General features: G+C 39.1%; 1 protein-coding gene across 4 annotated transcripts in view; it reads right to left on the bottom strand.

Moving 5' to 3' along the window:
• The window catches only part of whrna (whirlin a), a 321,443-nt gene that overhangs the window by 194,696 nt on the left and 108,795 nt on the right, over nt 1–17,952 (bottom strand). For all 4 annotated transcript variants that reach the window (XM_057818241.1, XM_057818243.1, XM_057818245.1 and 1 more), the window contains exon 2: nt 4,382–4,600. In XM_057818241.1, coding sequence (XP_057674224.1) covers nt 4,382–4,600 — 219 coding nt within the window. The remainder of the gene's footprint in view (nt 1–4,381; nt 4,601–17,952) is intronic.

The raw sequence follows: 17,952 nt of genomic DNA, 5'->3' as shown, positions 1-17,952 counted from the left end.
GAGAAAAATCCCAGGGTGACAGCTAAAGAACTATGACAGGACATGTCATAGAAAGGCATTCAGGTTTCATCTCAGAAAATAAGATGCAGACTGTGAAATGATGGCTTCCATGCAAGAACTCCCAGGAGCACCCCCCTGCTGACTCTAAAGCACAAGAAATATGCCCAAAACCATGTGGACAAACCACAAAGCTTTTGGGATACTGTTCTCTGGAGTGATAATACCAAACTGGAACTTTTTGGGCCAATGGATCAATGGTACATGTGGAGAAAAAAGAATGATGCCTATAAAGAAAAAAACACCCTATCCACTGTGAAGTACGGTTGGGGGTCAGTCATGGTCTGGGGTTGTTTTACTTCTTCAGATACAGGGTATCTTCAGCGTGTGCAAGGTATTATTAATCCAGTTCAATACCAGAAGATCTTGGATGCAAATGTCACGCAGTCGTTGGCAAAGTTGAGGCTTGGGTGAGGTTGGACCTTCCAACAGGACAATGATCTTAAGCATAACTTAACATCTACCACATCTTGGTTGCAAAAGAAGTGCTGGAAGTGTCTGGAGTGGCCATCACAATCACCAGACTTAAATCCCATTGAAAATCTCTGGTGGTACTTGAAGAAGGCAGTTGCCGTACACAAGCCTAAAAAATGTTAATGAACTGGAGCCCTTTGACCATGAGGAATGGGCAAAGATACCTGTGGAATCACTGCAAGAAACTTCACATCTCGTCTAAAGGATGTTATTGTTGCAAAAGATGTTGTACTAATACTAAAGTTATACATATCTACCGGTAATGGGTTGAATAATTTAGTCCATGTAAAAAAGAAAGGCCATACATTGGAATATTCCCAAAAATATTTTTGTTATTTCAATTGTATTTGTCTATTTGACTTATCATTATTTAATGTGTTTATAAACAACATGAAAAATAAATGTCAAGCTTGCAAGAACACTTATGCACTGTGGGGGTTGAATAATGTTGAACACAACTGTATGCAGTGTTGTTAATAAGGGCGTTAGAGTATAACGGCGTCACTAATGTTTTTTCAGTAGTCAGTAATCTAATTACTTTTCTCATCTTTGCAAGGCCATTACCGTTACTGATGATGTAAAGGCGTGCGTTACTATGCGTTACTACGTTGGTTGAATGACGCGAGAAAAGTCTGAGAGAGACGGACTCACGGAGAGAGCAGAGCAGGTGTGGGGAGGAAGGAAGGATAGTTGTGACGCCGTTGCAAACGCGATGCTAGCTGGCTCTAATAATATCTGACTGCAGCCGACAGCCTACAAACTACGCCCCCATAATGCTATGGTAGATATCACATGTGTAGAGAACTAAATGATGAACTGAAACTGAAATGATAGACTCTCCAGCGTTAGGAAACAGCCAGCATCTTAAAGCAGTAGATTTCTCAAGAAGGCTGTTGGAAAGATCCTTCCAAGCAAACCTAAGTAACTTTTTCTCCAAAATACTCACAAATCGGCAAAATCTTGACTTGAACTATCTTTAAATGATGAAACAGTTTGAAAACTTTCACATGTCGAGAGTAGACAAAAGGGAACTCATGCAATAACGGGAGCGACTTCAACAAATTTAACGGTTGATTCACAACATTAAATGACTTCCAAACATAGCAAAGGTTACTATCTAGTTATTGCAAAATCCGCAATATCCCTGTGTCTAGTTAAGTTTCGGGTAAAGAATTGGACTAGAGCCAATTGTCCAAAAAACCCTTTGAACTTCACATAGAGTGACCTAAACACACCAGTTACTTTGCCAAGTAACTAATTACTCTTACATTTACGTAACTGAGTTACTAACTCAATTCCTTTTTGGGAGAAGTAATTTGTGACTGTAATTAATTACTTTTTTAAAAGTAAGATTTAAAACACTGACTGTATGTGATTTCGACTTTACTTTTTTTTTTTTTTTTTTTTTTTTTTTTTTTTTTTTTTGGAAATGTTGACTTTTGTTTTGTGATGCATGCTTTGATTTTGGCGCAGGAAGCGTAAAGCAGGTTGTACTTCTGCACGCGAGAGCTTTTACGCACTGCCCACCCCACACACGCACACATGAGGAAGCAGCCGAGTTAAGAGGTGACAGCCTACGCGCACATTTTTGCTTGTGAAACATCCAGAGGTGACGGCGAAATAATAACCAGTTTTGTCCCGTTTATTGTACATTTTCAATTATGATCGAACACTTGGGGCGATTTTATGTGTTTATGCTAATTAATACATACTAATCGTTTGTTATTGCTACATCAGCAGCTACTTGTAAACGCAAATTTGAATTGCTGTTTTTGAAGATGAGACTGATTTAATTTAATTTAATTTCAGTTTCTTTCTGCAAGTGTTGATGTCATGAGCAGCTGAATAAAGTCAGCAAGCCACACGGACGTCTAGCTAGGACTTAGCTCCAATGTCTTGCCGAGGACAGTACAATGACATATGATATATGTTTTTAGGGGTGTAACGGTACACAAAAATCTCGGTTCGGTACATACCTTGGTTTTGAGGTCACGGTTCGGTTCATTTTCGTTACAGTGAGAAAGCAAAATGCAAAATATAAATGTGCTAGTTGTTTATTACACACTTTTGTGCTTTCAACAATAGGAACAGTAGCCTATACAAAGCTAGAATTCTGCTCAAAAAGTAGCGGGTATTTAAAGATAATAATCCAACAACAATATGCCTTTCAGTCCCCGCATATTGGTCAGCTTTCTTTCTGAAAGAAAGAAGAAAAAAGAAGTCCTGTGCTAAAGAGAAAAGATGTAGTATTCATTTATATTGTATATTTTATGTTGTATAACTTTAGTTCCTATGTGAATATTAGTTCCTTGTTTTGTTGTGGTAGGAGGGTTTTGTATTGAACACGGGGCAGTGCTGGTTATTATTACATCGGAGAAGACAACTGTAAATCAACAAAGACAAGACAACTGTGCCCCGATCTACCTCTCAAGAGATCTGATGGACTCAAAAAGTGGGTTACGATTGCATATTAGTTTGAAAATCGACCGGATCCACCGTACTTTTACACGAGTGACTTCCGGTCTGCCTGGTCTGCTAGCTAGTAGTATTGACGCAGGAGGACCGCGTCTCGCGTCAAATAATAAACTCCGCCGTTCTTTTTGCGTGCGTCGCGTTGAGCCACTTCTGGGACGCTGCACTACGACTGGTGTGCATTGGCTGATTGACTTTAACGGCCGCGTTTCACTGCGTTCTCGCAACGGCCACGTTGTCGCGCCCGCCGTTAACGTTTCTTACTGTCCTACCGTGTTGGTCCTCATTATAGTAGAGACAATGGAGTAAATATATTTAACACAAAGAAACTGTAACCCAATCGACTCACAGCCTCGAAAAGTAAGGGTTACATTACGTCAGAAACTCGTTCGGTACAACTCCGTTCCGAACCGAGCACCAAGTACCGAAACGGTTCAATACGAATACATATACCGTTACACCCTTAATGTTTTTGGATAGTTCTTTATTAATTTAGAGGGTGTTTAGATGTATTTAAAGGATTGAGTCCGACTTACGCGGAAATCCGGGTTACATCGCTAGCGCAGGAACGGAACTCGTTCGTCACTACCTGTATAGCCACAACCAAACTTTTACTTTTTTAGAGGCGCTTTTTCATTTAGTTTGGACCCAAACAAGACAAATAAAATGATTACAAGTCAGAAAAATAATGTTATTTTTTTCTCTAAAATGTATATGCCTGTTCTTTAATCAAAGGGTGTAATGGAAAAATCTTATATTCTAAAGACATATTGTACAGGTAAGGATGACCGATTCAGATACTGTCAGTGTTTAATTTTTGATTGTTTCCAAAGAAACCAAAACATAAATGTATGTAAAGTGGCAGGTCTATGTGGGAAGATATTTCCATATACAAAATCAAAATCGGTACAACGTGATGTAAATTTCCTTAGTTTAAAGAAATAACTTTTTCTTTGTGATAAGAACATAGAAATGGTCCAAGTGACAAAATGCTATGCTAAAAAAAAAGTCTGTTTTGCAGTCTTAGATCCATTTAAAGATTAATGGCCATTAGAGAAGCAAAATCTACTTTGGTTCCTTCAGGGGAAGTGGACCTGATTTTGTAGTGAGATAGATGAGGTACTTTAGACGAAAGAATTTCCTCTTGCCTTTTTACATGCATTAATATTCTAGTTTTCTGGCTCATAGAGCTTTTGAAGAAGGTTGATGGTTCAGAAGTATAACAACGATAACTTGCAGGAGTAACATTAAAAACGCACAAGAGCGAGACATTTTTTGGGCAGTGCCACTTCAAGCAGAAACAGTTAAAATGGCCAGAATAAAAGCTAGGAATTTTCTCAGAGTTCATCTGAGTGCTGAGTTTTTCCACAAGCCTCACCTTCTTCTCATCTCCCTCCTGCAGGAGTTGCATGTTGCTTCTTCGCTGACTGTCACTTCTTCTGAGGGTGGCACTGTGATGTTCAGGCAGGTCAGGAGGAGGTGAAACACTATGGCCCAGAGGGTCAACCCATGTATAAACATGGTTGGTTACATAGCCGCCAGGAATCCTCCCCACTGACCGTACAGAGAGATTAAGTTTTTTGTTGCCCTTCAGCACCTAAAAATGAAAAGATGAGAAAATAAATAATATATATTAAACAAAATAATGAATGATAAGATTTTCATTGTTATTTGTATGACTACCGAGTTTTCTTTCATTAACAGAGAGGTACATTGCAAAAACACACCTACTTTAAAACTAGAAACATTTCCATGTTTTCAGTGAAAATCTACTAGAAATAAGTGAAATAATCTGCCGCTGCTTCTAGTAAATTTTACTCAGATTTCTTGAAATAAGAAAAATTGCTAGCTGAAAATAGGTTTAGCAGACTTATTTTAAGCAATTGATTAGAATATGTAACCTTAAAAAAGGCTTTGAAAAGAATATTGTTTAAAACATTATTTGAAAGCATTTTTTTCTTGATTTATGTGAAAAATATCAACCATTAGATGTTTGTGCTTAATAAGAACAAATAGCAATATTTACTTAAAATAAGTGGAATATTCTGACACATTAATCTGTTAACTCGTCTTTTACGCTCAAAACAAGATTGAACATAACAGAACAAGATTTTAAAAAAAAAAATCTGATTAAAACAATATAAATTTGCAGTGTACCAACACCTCAGAGAGCATGTGTGTGCATAGTGGTTTACAAAAAAGCAATCTGATTCAAAATCAACACATGCAATTTAACTAGTCCCAAAATTTAAACTTAGACACCACGTGCACATATTCAGAGTAATACATTTGGATCAGAAATTGCTGTCGACTGTGGTTCATTGCCTTCTAATGGCTTTTGGTGTGTGGAACCCTCTGGCAGATCAATATATTCCCATGTACCTGGACTGCACATAAAATCAGACCAAATGGGGCAGTTCAGTAAATACCCTGAGGCCCTAGTATTTCTGGCTGTTGACTTTAACAGCAGTAGACTTGACACAGTCACTGTCGTGAATTCGAAAGGAAAGGGATAGGTTATTGCATTAGACAAATGAAAGAAAAATAAAAGCCTATTAAGCCGAAAGGAACTAAAAGTTGATATGCAGCTTTTCCATGTGAATTGAAAACTGTGAATTTTACAATCTTTCACAAGAAACCAGCTAGAACCTTCAGAGAAACGAGTTCAAAATGAAGTACAACCTACCGCTAGCTCCCGTCTCATAAGGTCAGAGACATCATCCAAAAAAGCGAGCACGACCTATACAGACGCCTAAAGTCAAAACCTACAGGCAACAATAGGTCTGCAGTTAGACTGAGGCCATCTCTACACCGAGCAGGTTTAAAAAAAAAAAAAAATATATATATATATATAAAAATATATATATATATATATATATATATATATATATATTTTTTTTTTAATACATCGGGAAAAAATTACGTCCACACCAGCACGTTTGTAGAAAAAAAAAGTTTCCACAGTCAAACGCATTTATTCATTCATTTTAAAGTACATTCATAACAGTGCGCAAAAAATAATTGTCTGTAATACCCCAATCCTTCGCATGTGTTCTTCAATATGAAGCACTGTAAGAGTTTGTAAATAAATGGAAGCAAAAAAGCACCTGTCTAATGTAATATAAACACTGGTCTCATGAGTGACGTAGGGACAAAGTTTGTCTCACTTAGTGACGTTTTCACAGTTAAATCTACGGTCATCCGTGTCCACACGATGGTGCCACAAACGCGGAATTCGCACATATTCACTTTCGAAGGAGATTTGAAGAACCCTCATTTAAATGTGTGTATGCGTGTGGATGATAGGCCAAACCTTAGAAAAAGCATTTCTTTTTGCCAAATACCCTGCTACGTGTAGACATGGCCTGAGACAAAAAAGGAAGGCTTCGAGAATACATGCGCATCCCTAGAATCAGTGTTGTTCTCGTCAATTATGACAACAATATTTCGTCAACGAACACTTTTTTCATGATGATAACGATCCAAAAATGTGTATTCGGAGACTGAAACATAACGAGACGAATGCCACAGACGAAAATGAAACTAAAACATGCAATAGTTTCCACCGCATGTTCACACTGTGTGATAATTTATGTGCAGTTAGTAGTGCTCCAACGATTAATTGATTAACTCGAGTATTCGATTAGAAAAAAAAAGATTTGAATTAAATTTTGCTGCCTTGAGTATTCGTTTTATTAAAGTGGCGTTGTAATGGTTTGTTTTGAAAGTGTTTTCATTTAGTTTTATGGATTTGGGTGGATACACTCCTCTCTGGTCTGCCTCATTTCACATGGGTGAATCCAGCTGCTCCCTGTTAAGACCGACAGCAAAGTTTTTGTTTGAGCTAAAGTTTTTTTTAATGCATTTGTAATTTGGTTTACAAGTATATTTAGCCTTTGTTTCCGGGAATATGTGTCTGAACCATTTGTTGAGAGCATTGTAAAAAAAATAAAACGTTAGCATTTTATCGCATTTAAGCTAGCGGACTTTTGCTATGAATGTTAGCCAGTTGTCCTTTTGTTGTACATAGATGCTCATTTATTTATTTATTTATTTTATATCGTTTGAGGCTCAAATCAGGTATTTTAATTCTTCATGTTCCTTACCCGATTACTCGATTATTCGAACTAACAAGTTTATCGATTAATCGACTACTACAATAATCGATAGCTGCAGCCCTAGTAGTTAGCTTACATCGTAGAATTGCCTGGCTGTGTCACCCGTGACATGTTGATTTTGAGAATCTGCCGATACCAGGTCTTGATCCAATACCGAAAAAAGGATGTCCCAATCGCATATTTTTGCACATAATAATAATAATAATAATACATTTTATTTGAAGGCGCATTTCTGGCACTCATGGTCGCCATACAATCATTTAAAAACAATTAAACAAATTAAAGACTATAAACAGTAAAAATAAAAAAGTGTAGAACGTTTAAAACAAGAAAAATACTAAGAGATAAAAAATAACTAGCAGATAACTAGAACACGAAGAAATCATAGATCATTATAGATAGGCAAGTCTGAACAGGTAAGTTTTGAGATTGGATTGGAAAAGGGGGAGTGAGTCGGTGTTCCTGAGGTCTGGTGGCAGTGAATTCCAAAGCCGGGGAGCAGAGCGGCTGAATGCTCTGCTCCCCACGGAGGAGGTCAGACAGGTATTAAGGGGCAAGGTTGTGGATGGCCTTGAATGTTCGGAGGAGAACTTTGAACTGGATGCGAAAGTGGACCGGGAGCCAATGGAGCTGGCAGAGAACTGGAGTGATGTGATGGATGAATGGTGTACGGGTTTTGATGAGAGCAGCTGAATTCTGGACCTGTTGGAGTTTATTGAGGGTCTTTTGAGGGAGACCAAAGAGGAGGGAGTTGCAGTAATCCAGGCAAGACGTGACAAGACTTTGAACCAGGATGGCAGCAGAATGGGGGGCGAGGCAGGGGTGATGGTGCGTAGGTGAAGGGGGGCAATCTGGGTAATATCATTGATGTGTGAATGTAAAGAGAGTGTACTGTCCAGGATGACACCCAGGCTCTTGACTTGGGGGGAGGGTGTATCCGATGGTGAGGGGATGGGTATGGTATTTGGATATGGTGGATTTGGAGCCGGTGAGGATCACCTCGGTTTTACTGCTGTTGAGTTGAAGGAAATTGTGAGTGAGCCAGTTTTTTATTCGGTGATACAGTCAGTCAGGAAGGTGGGCGGGAGAGAGGAGGAGTGTTCGGAATTGAGGTAGAACTGGGTGTCATCAGTGTAACAGTGAAAGTTGATGTTGAATCTACGGAAAATATTACCAATGGGAAGGAGGTAAATGATGAAGAGTAGGGGCCTGAGGACAGAGCCCTGAGGCACACCAGAGGTAACAGGTGAGGGGGGTAGATTTAAGGGACTTGAGTTGTATATAATGAGAGAGTGCAGAAAGGTAGGATGAAAACCAGTTCAACCAGGTGCGGGTGATGCCAATGGTGGATAGACGGTGGAGGAGGGTGGTGTGACTGATGGTGTCAAAAGCTGAAGATAGGTCCAGGAGGATGAGGATGGTGAGAAATCCAGAGTCAGTTGCCATGGGGAGGTCATTGGTTATTTTAACAAGTGCTGATTCGGTGCTGTGGAGTGGACGAAAGCCAGACTGAAACTGTTCTTATTTATTGTGGGATTGGGTGGAAATGGAGTCAGAGGCAACAGTGTTTTCAAGGATTTTAGAGATGAAAAGTAGGTTGGATATGGGACAGAAGTTGGTGAATCTGACATGACATGAGTCCGAGTCACAGGATTTTGAGAATCTGCTGATACCAAGTCCCAATCTGATACGAAAAATAGTGTTAAAAAAAATACGAATTATTTTTAAATTACAATAATGTAAAAAATTGCTTGTCTTTATTAAATGCTTCATTGGGTGCGTGCCCTCAAATCCACTCACGCATTGACGCACATGCTGCTGAGAACAGCCTCTCACATATACAATGAGTTGCCACAGCACACTACCCCTCGTGTTTAACAAACTAAATGATGATTTACAGATTTGGCCCTTTGATTGTAGAGCTACCAAGATTGTCTAGCAAGATCAAAGCTCCACCCCTGTCAATCACCGTTTACTTTAAATAGCGGGAGAGTGAGTGGCTGCAAGAGCATGCATTAAGCATAAAAATATAAATAGTTTTAAATTAAAAAACTGATCCTTTTCACCCGATTCTGATCCTTTGAAAAATGACACGTCTGACCCGATTTCTGATCATGTGATTGGATCCGGACATCCTTAGTCTCCAGGCAGGCTGACACAAGGTAAGATTTGTTTTCTTGGCCAGATAGAATATGCAATGTTACTTTAGCCTTTAAAGGTCTGTTCTGAGTGATCATCACACACTAAATGTAACTCGCAGTGTTAGCATTAGGCTAATGCTAACGGTGAGCATCTTCTTAAGCTCTCAGACAACTTTTTTATGTACAGTTCGAAGCATCCTGGTGGGTATAATTAATTGAAAATAATGTATTGTTTTCCTGATGAGTTTGTATTGTCAACAAGTTCGCGTTGTCCTTGAAAATCCGGGGTGGGCAAAATATTCCACAAAGGGCCGCAGTGTGTGCGGTTTTTGTTCAAAGCCATCATGAGGACAACAATCTGGTTTCTTACAAGTGTAATCACTTGATTGCAGTCAGGTGCTTCTTGTTTTTGCTGAAACCTCCTTGGTGTGCTGAACCAGTTAGAACAAAGACCAGGACTGACTGTGGCCCTCGAGGACCAGTTTGCCCACCCTTCTAGTAGATAGACACTACAATATGTGCTTGTCTGTCAATGTTCATTCAAAATAGTTGAAAACCTTTATTTATTTTGGAGTTTTTTGCTGTAATTTTACAGATAAAAACATTTTTAGTAAACGTCGACTAAAACTACACAAAATTAATCTTGAGTTTTCGTCAACAAAAACTAGACGAAAAGAAACGCATTTTGAGATGACTAAAATATGACTAAGACTAATAAGTATTATCTTCCAAAAGAATAAGACTAATACGGAAATTAAAAGGGTTGCCAAAAACAACATTGCCTAGAATATGTCGACCAAATTAAATTGTGATTAGTCTACTAATAACAGAAGAGTAGCAATTTTAGTTATTGTCTTCACTAAGAAGAAGAACAATTTGAGCAACAACTTGAGACCTCCCTCCAGGCGGTCTAGAAAACACAAGTCAAATTTTGTTGTTCCTCCATGTATCACAAAACAACTTCAGCAGTGCTAGATTGGCAGTGTGCCTCAGTCAGTGAGTGTTTCTATTACAGTTGGAGCTTGTCCCCAAGGGACACCACAATGATTTAGTTTCCTCAGCAGCTCTGAAGGCAGACAACAAGGGAGCCATGTGAACCATGTTCTTGAAAATCATGACGGATGAGGTGAACCTGTGGTGAAATCACATTATAGTTTCAGGCACTGGGAATCATTAAGTCTTTACCTAAATCACACTGTTGCTAGCCAGAGCCATTAAGGAAAAGCTTTTATTCATCATTTCCCATTTGAACTGCACACAGTGACTACTACCAACAAATGCATAGCAAGGTATTGTCAAACAGCAAAGAAATTACTGTCCTTAGCTCGAGTGAAATGCTAATGTCTTCTTTAGTAAAGCACAATGCAAGCTTTAAAATATACTGTAGCTCTTCAGGGGGCTGTGTTCATGCTTTACATTTTCTGCCTTCACTACTACTTGTACTTGGGGAATTTATATACTGTAAATGCTGGTTCCAAACAAATGTTCCCAGTTCTTGAAGTAATACAAAACTCAAAATTAAAAAAAGGAAACTATCAAAAGGAAACCAGACAATTATATCCATACACAAGGGCTTAATGCTCAAAACTGACCTTTGTAAATCTACCAAATGCATCACTCAAGCAGTTGTTCACAAAGTAGTAAACTTCATCCCTGCCCTAGAAACAACTGACTGTTTAAGGTATGATCATGTTTTAACCGATCATTACACTCGCTTTTCTAATCCACCTGTTACTGTAGGGTGTTTCTAACAGGTGTTTCATAAGCATTCCGCAACTATATCAGTCTTTGCAAGCAAAAAAATCAGAATAAGAGAATATTTGAATGGAGTGGAAGCCTATGTGTCCGGTTGGTCTGAACAGTTTTAAGTTTTCAAATTGAAAGTATGACATACTCCCATTGTGATCATACAACATATCTCATTTATTATGACAAAGCAGCGAACAGGAAGGGGCAATAGGGGAACAGAAGAAAAAAAAAAAAACACATGAAAAGAAACACAAACAACAAGAAATACATTGAACGCCTACACTAACTATGAATATGTTGGTGCTATTATCAGCTAGATGTATTCTTGGTTGACACCATGTGGCCGGCCTGTTGACCAGGGAAAGAAGGCAAGGGGGGAGGAGGAGTCTATAAGCTAAGTGATTGGGAGGGGTGGAGTGGACACAAATCAGCTCTGTGATCTAGAAACCAGGAATCGTGTGAATCCCTTGTGGGTGTAAGTCCGTCGGCAACCGACTCTATGCCGCCCCATCGCCAATCCCGGCACCGGGGCCCCAGCGCGCCCAATCATATCTAGCCGCGCACGAACCCCACCAAACACGCAACAGCCACACGCAGACGAGAGGGAAAGGGACGCACCATCGACCCCATGCCCACCCCCATCCCCGTCCCCCCAACCGGCACAGCAAGCCACCGAGCACCCAGCACCGTAATGGGATTGTGTGGGGAAAGTAGTGCAATGTATGCATTAAAATAGAAGAGCTTGGCTTGGGGCAGTGGGACCGCTGCATGGAATTTCTACCCAGCCGCTCGTCCCACCGCCCTTTGATGGAGCTCCCCCGTGTGGTATGATGTGTGTGGTGCGTTAAAAAAGGTGCGGGAATGACTGGGCCTGCCATGAGGAGGTAACAGTGAGCACCCTCCCCAACAGGTCCCATCCATCCCACAACCTTGGTGGGTGATGCATTAAAATCAGGGGGGAGCCGGGCCGGACTGTATGGCCCCGTCCCAACCTATATTTTTTTTAGGTAAATTTAAAGGGAAAGTCGGCAAGTGAGAAGAGTGACAGCGGCATGTGGGTGACGTAATTATAGTACTATTACATTACAATATAAATTTAATTAAAAAAAAAAAAAAAAAACATATATATAATATTTGACAGCATGTAGTAAAAACATAAACTTAACAATTAATGATAGTAATACTGCAACGATTAATCAATGAGCTCGAGCAATTCGATTAGAAAAAAATATTCAAATTAAATTTTGCTGCTTCGAGTCTTCGTTTATTTAAAGTGGCTTTGTAACGGTTTGTTTTGAAAGTGTGTGCATTTAGTTTTATTGATTTGGGCGGATACACTGCCCTTTAGTGGCAAGAGTGAATATTACATAACTTATTTCACACGGCTGAATCCCGCTGCTCAATGTGAGGACCAACATGCTAAGTTTTTGTTTGAGCTAATGTTTTTTTTTAAAGCATACGTAATTTAGTTTAATGGTATATTTAGCTGTTTTTTGGGGGAGGGGGGATATGCATTTGAACAGTGAACTAGAGCATTGTTAATAGAAAAAAAGTTAGTATTTTATAGCATTTAAGCTAGCAAACTTTCTCTATGTAAGTTAGCCAGTTGTTCTTTTGTTGTACTTGCACCCCCATTATTATTTTTTTTTTTTTTGAGGCTCAGCTCAGGTATTTTAATTTTCTATGTTCCTTATCCGATTACTCGATTATTCGAACTAACAAGTTCAACGACTAATTGACGACGAAAATAATCGATGGCTGCAACTCTAAACGACAGTTTGCTAACATTTGACTGCCTCCTTTTTTACTAGCCTGTCACTATACAAATCGGATAAAATATAAATAATCCAAGCTGTCAATACCCCAGCACTGAAAGTCCAAATAAACTCCACAAACCTTCTGTAAAAGAAGAAAGATGTTCTTAGGTTTTGTCACGGATGCACACGAAGGAAAGCTCTCCTCAAACACACACCTAGCATTTTGCTGCGGTCAACTCGAATGGACGCTGCTCTCAACGTTGAGTATTTATTTACGTCATATTTATGTTGCACATGTACAGTATGTTTATGAAGTAAGTTTTTATTTAGCACCTTTAGATAATATTGATAATCTGACTGAATGTAAAAGACTGCTGATTCATCGCCACAAGAGCTTTGGGTGAAAAATCTGACAGAACACATGACATAACGTTACTAATTAGCTAACATTATAGCTAGGCCTGTGGGGTTTCTCGTCTTTAAGTTGCGAGTGTTAGCATTCCGCCTCGATTATAATGGTCTCCTCTCTGTAAAGTGTACCATGGACACACCGCTTCACTCAATCACTGCCACTGAGAAAATATGACAGAGTCTTGGGTTGACCAAGTTCTACAAGGGGCGGGGCTTTTGCAATAGGCGCATTCTAGTGGTCTCACCACTTGGGCTGAAGCTTTCTCTCCCTTTCCCTTCATATTGGATTGGATCGCTTTCCCTCAGCTCCTCCGGTGACCTTCTCCTTTCTTGAGGGGTCTTTTTCCCCGGTGCTTGGCCGGGTGCTGGGGGTTTCAGAAACATGTCGTCTTGTCGTATAACCTCAGGTGGGTACTGAGATACTGACAATCAATCAGCAGCAGTAATCAGGTTGTGCACGTTCACTCGGGAGGGAGCAAGTGAAGTGTGTTTACACCCCGCAGAGAGCTACTGGCTGCATAGACTGTAAGGTTGTCTTTGATCGGGATAGCGTAACATCGTCAAAACACGGAACCACTGGAAATTAATGTGAAAAAAATATTGTTGTTTAGTTTTTTTTTTAATCGACGCATTATTTATACTGGTCCCATCGGAACAGTGGTTGGAGCATTCTGGTGGCCCTGACGGTTTTAAAAGTATGTCCGGGCCACCAGGCCATTTATAGTGTCAACCCCTGTATTCATTTGAATTTTGCTAGAAAATTATTTGAAAAGTGTTGTTTTTTGTTTAACACAGCATCAGAACTTCATTAGACTCGGGTAGTGTATATATTGTAACTTTTTAACGATTTAAGAGATAGCATAAAAAAAAGAACATTTTCTTTGTATGATAGGGGAAAGAGTCCATGAGCATTTTTAAGCATCTGTCAGATGTATTAAAAGCAAAACCAGTCATTGGCTATTGTGCAAACTAATTGCACAAGCTTGATACATAGTTATGGACGCAGAGTGCACTTGACAAATCAAGTGCATTCAAGCTTGCCACCATTGCATAAATGTGCACACAGACACACACGAGTAACCAATATGGATGCACACATTACTGGGCACCATGTTTCAACCAGGAAAATTGCCTTTTAGTTCCCACCTGTCAGACTGGATCTATCAAGTACTGCGCACCTATTTCAGAGAGATGCACAGATCAACACACATAACACACTCTCCAAACATACATCTCTTGAGGAACTTCACTTTGAATTGGTACTTTCACAACAGCAACAACAAATCCACATAGATAAATGGCACTTTAGATGGCATAAGAGAGAAGGATTCAGCTTACCGAATCCCAGTGAAACGTCTTCGTCCAAGTGGATGCATTGCTCACAAACCTTGGACTAAAATGTATTACACCCATGTTTGAAAACAATAGTGTGCATGTATACATAAATTCTACCTGCATTGACAGATGGGTCTTTACAAATCTTAGCATGCACTGAAAATGATGCACAAGATTTGGAACTTATTATTTGTTCATATTATTAGGGACCGAGCACCGAGTGGCACAAGAGCCCAATTGTGATGCAAAGTATTATTATTATTATTATTACGAATCGAGCACCAAGTGGTGCAAGAACCCTGCTGTTATGCAAAGGATTATTATTATTATTACTAATTATTATTATTAAGGCCTGTGCACCAAGTGGTGCGAGGGCTCTATTGTAATGCAAAGGATTATTATTATTATTATTATTATTATTATTAGGGCACGAGCACTAAGTGATGCAATAGCCCTATTGTAATGCAAATGATTATTAATATTAGGGACTGAGAACTAAGTGGTGCAAGAGCCCTGCTGTTATGCAAAGGATTATTATTATTATTACTAATTACTATTATTAAGGCCTGTGCACCAAGTGGTGCGAGGGCTCTATTGTAATGCAAAGGATTATTATTATTATTATTATAATAATAATTATTATTATTATTATTAGGGCACGAGCACTAAGTGATGCAATAGCCCTATTGTAATGCAATTGATTATTATTATTAGGGCCCGTGGACCAAGTGGTACGAGAGCCCTATTCTAATGCTCGAGCCCTATTGTAATGCAAAGATAATTATTATGATTATAAATATTCTTTTTCGGGGGCAAATGAAAATAGACAATTTGGAGGCCTTAACTTGCCCGAAAACTCACCAAAATTTGCAGATACGTGCAGCTTGGTGTAAATTTCGATAACTTTGCCAACAGGACATCGGGTACTTTGGATTGAATGTAAAATTTTTTGTTGATTTACAAGGTGCATATTTAAAACATTGGCACCTTGGGAGTTAGATGGATCCTCCTCAAAATTGGAGAGACTGTTTATGAGACACATAAGGCCCGTTCAGTCCTGCTCTCAGGCCTAATTAGTATTATTGTTTAAAAATCTGAAATTAAAGCTTGATGTTGTTTAATATACACTTTTGGAATTATCTGCTTCAAATCAATAGTTAAACACATAAACACACATGCATTAACATGAAGTCAAATAAATTGTGACTATGCAAAACACCCATGAAGTGCCAAAAAAAAAAGCAAAAAGAAAAGTAGGGTGAAGTTATGGGAAACTTGGCAACCTTCCAAGACGCGGCAATAATGCCAGACCTTTTTACCCTCATGCAAGTCTCCCATACTGCTATTTCCATGTCTTAGCTTCTCGCATTCATTGTTCAAATTTGTCAAGTGAGAGCAAGTCTAAGCAATCAAAGATTTTTTTATTTCCAAACTGAATTGTGGTAGATTATAGGGTTAGCATTTTATTATTCCAGTCGCAATAGCAAAAAGAAACCAGATTCAGACTCACTGGAATATACACATTTATTTGCTTGCTGGATGCAAGAGGATCTGTCAGTGTATTGTTGAAATGTTACGCTGACAACGCACCATTACCTTAACTACGCTCAATTTTAAGAGTCAAGAGTGTCCCTGTCAACTCAAGTCACAAATCAGAATTTTTAAGCCCAGTTTGTTAAATTTAGATTTTGTACGAACTGCACTTGTTTCAGGCTGTCATTATCAAAGGTAAGTGTGCAACTGCATTCCTTCTTATTACATTTCCTTCAAATATTAGCCTCTTAGCTATTATGAAAGAAAGGCCACTTGCTGTAGAAAATGACTACTGCACATAGGCCTGGCAGTGATATCATACCAAGCAGCTGACTAGTAATGACAAGTATTAAAGCACCCACACTCTAAACCAAGTGCATATTTATAGTTTTATTATATCCAATAGAACTTGGTTGCTGTCCATCACATTCACTGGGTCAGTTGTAATTGTATTCGTTTTGTCTCTACCAATTCATTACTGATATTCAATGATTTTGATTTGTCAGAGCGGGAAACCCATTCATGTTTATCTAATCTGACAGGAGATAGTTGTGACAGCTGAGCTCAAATGTCAAATCAATACATGTTTCTTCTAATCCTGCACAAGTCAGAATTTGAGTTCAGTGAAAACGAACGGTCACGTCAACCAATAATCGATCCTTTATATTTCTGACAGTTGTAGCAATTCTAATTGATTAATCATGAAGAAACTGAGCCACAAGAGAGTGCATTACTTGACTGCAACAAGTGGCCCTACCATTGTTTCTCTCTCCCTCTCTCTCTCTCTCTCTCTCTCTCAATCTATCCAGCGTCGACGTTGTCGCTCGCTGACCGTGCTGCCTCCTTTGTTAACTGTCTCCAGGTTTTTCTGTCCTCTGCCTTGCTACAGGCTTCCTGTATTGTGCTGTTACTCCATTTTTTGATGTTGTCCATGGATGCCATTCTTGGTCTTCCCCTTTTAAAGTTTCAACTACTTTGAGAAAAAGGACATACGTTTTTCAAAGGTAGTACCAGAATTTTCTATCAGAAGAATAAAGTCCATGACTGTACTTAGCAAGCTACCTACTGTGGTATGTAAAAGTATCTGAAATCACACAGATGAAAAACAAGTGTCTGCTTGAACTAAAACCACCCAAACATTTATAGGTTTCGATATTTTAATGAGGATAGTATGCAAACAATGACAGAAGGGGAGAAAATAAGTAAGGGAACCATCACATTTAATATTTTGTGCTCCCCCCTCCACCCCTTTGGCAGCAATAACCAGACGCTTCCTGTAGCTGCAGATCAGTTTGTCAAATCGATCAGGACTAATCTTGGCCCTTTCTTCTCTACAAAACTGCTTCAGTTCATATTCCTGGGATGTCTGGCATGAATTGCTGTCTTTAGGTCTTGCCACAGCATCTCAATGGGGTTCAAGTCTGGCAACTCCAGAATGTGTATTTTGTTCTTCTGAAACCATTCTGAAGTTGGTTTACTTCTGTGTTTTGGATCATTGTCTTGTTGCAGCATTCATCCTCTTTTTAGCTTCAACTGTCTGACAGACGACCTGAGGTTTTCCTTCAAAACACCTTGATAAAATTTTAAATTCATTCTTCAATTAATGATTGCGAGTTGACCAGGCCCTGAGGCAGGTAAACAGCCCCAAATCATGATGCTCCCTCCACCATACTTCACTGTGGGGATGAGGTGTTGATGTTGGTGAGCTTTTCCATTTTTCTTGGTTTCATCAGTTCACAAAATATTTTGCCAAAACTTCTGTGGAGAGTCCAAATGCCTTTTTGTGAACATAAAACAAGCAACAATGTTTTTTTAGACAGCAGTGGCTTCCTCCGTGGAGTCCTCCCATGAAGACCATTCTTGGCCATAGTTTTACATAAAGTTGATGTGTGCACAGAAATATTG

Source organism: Corythoichthys intestinalis, chromosome 17, assembly GCF_030265065.1.
Source record: "Corythoichthys intestinalis isolate RoL2023-P3 chromosome 17, ASM3026506v1, whole genome shotgun sequence".
NCBI lineage: Eukaryota > Metazoa > Chordata > Actinopteri > Syngnathiformes > Syngnathidae > Corythoichthys > Corythoichthys intestinalis.
This window is presented reverse-complemented; position numbering and strand designations above follow the sequence as displayed.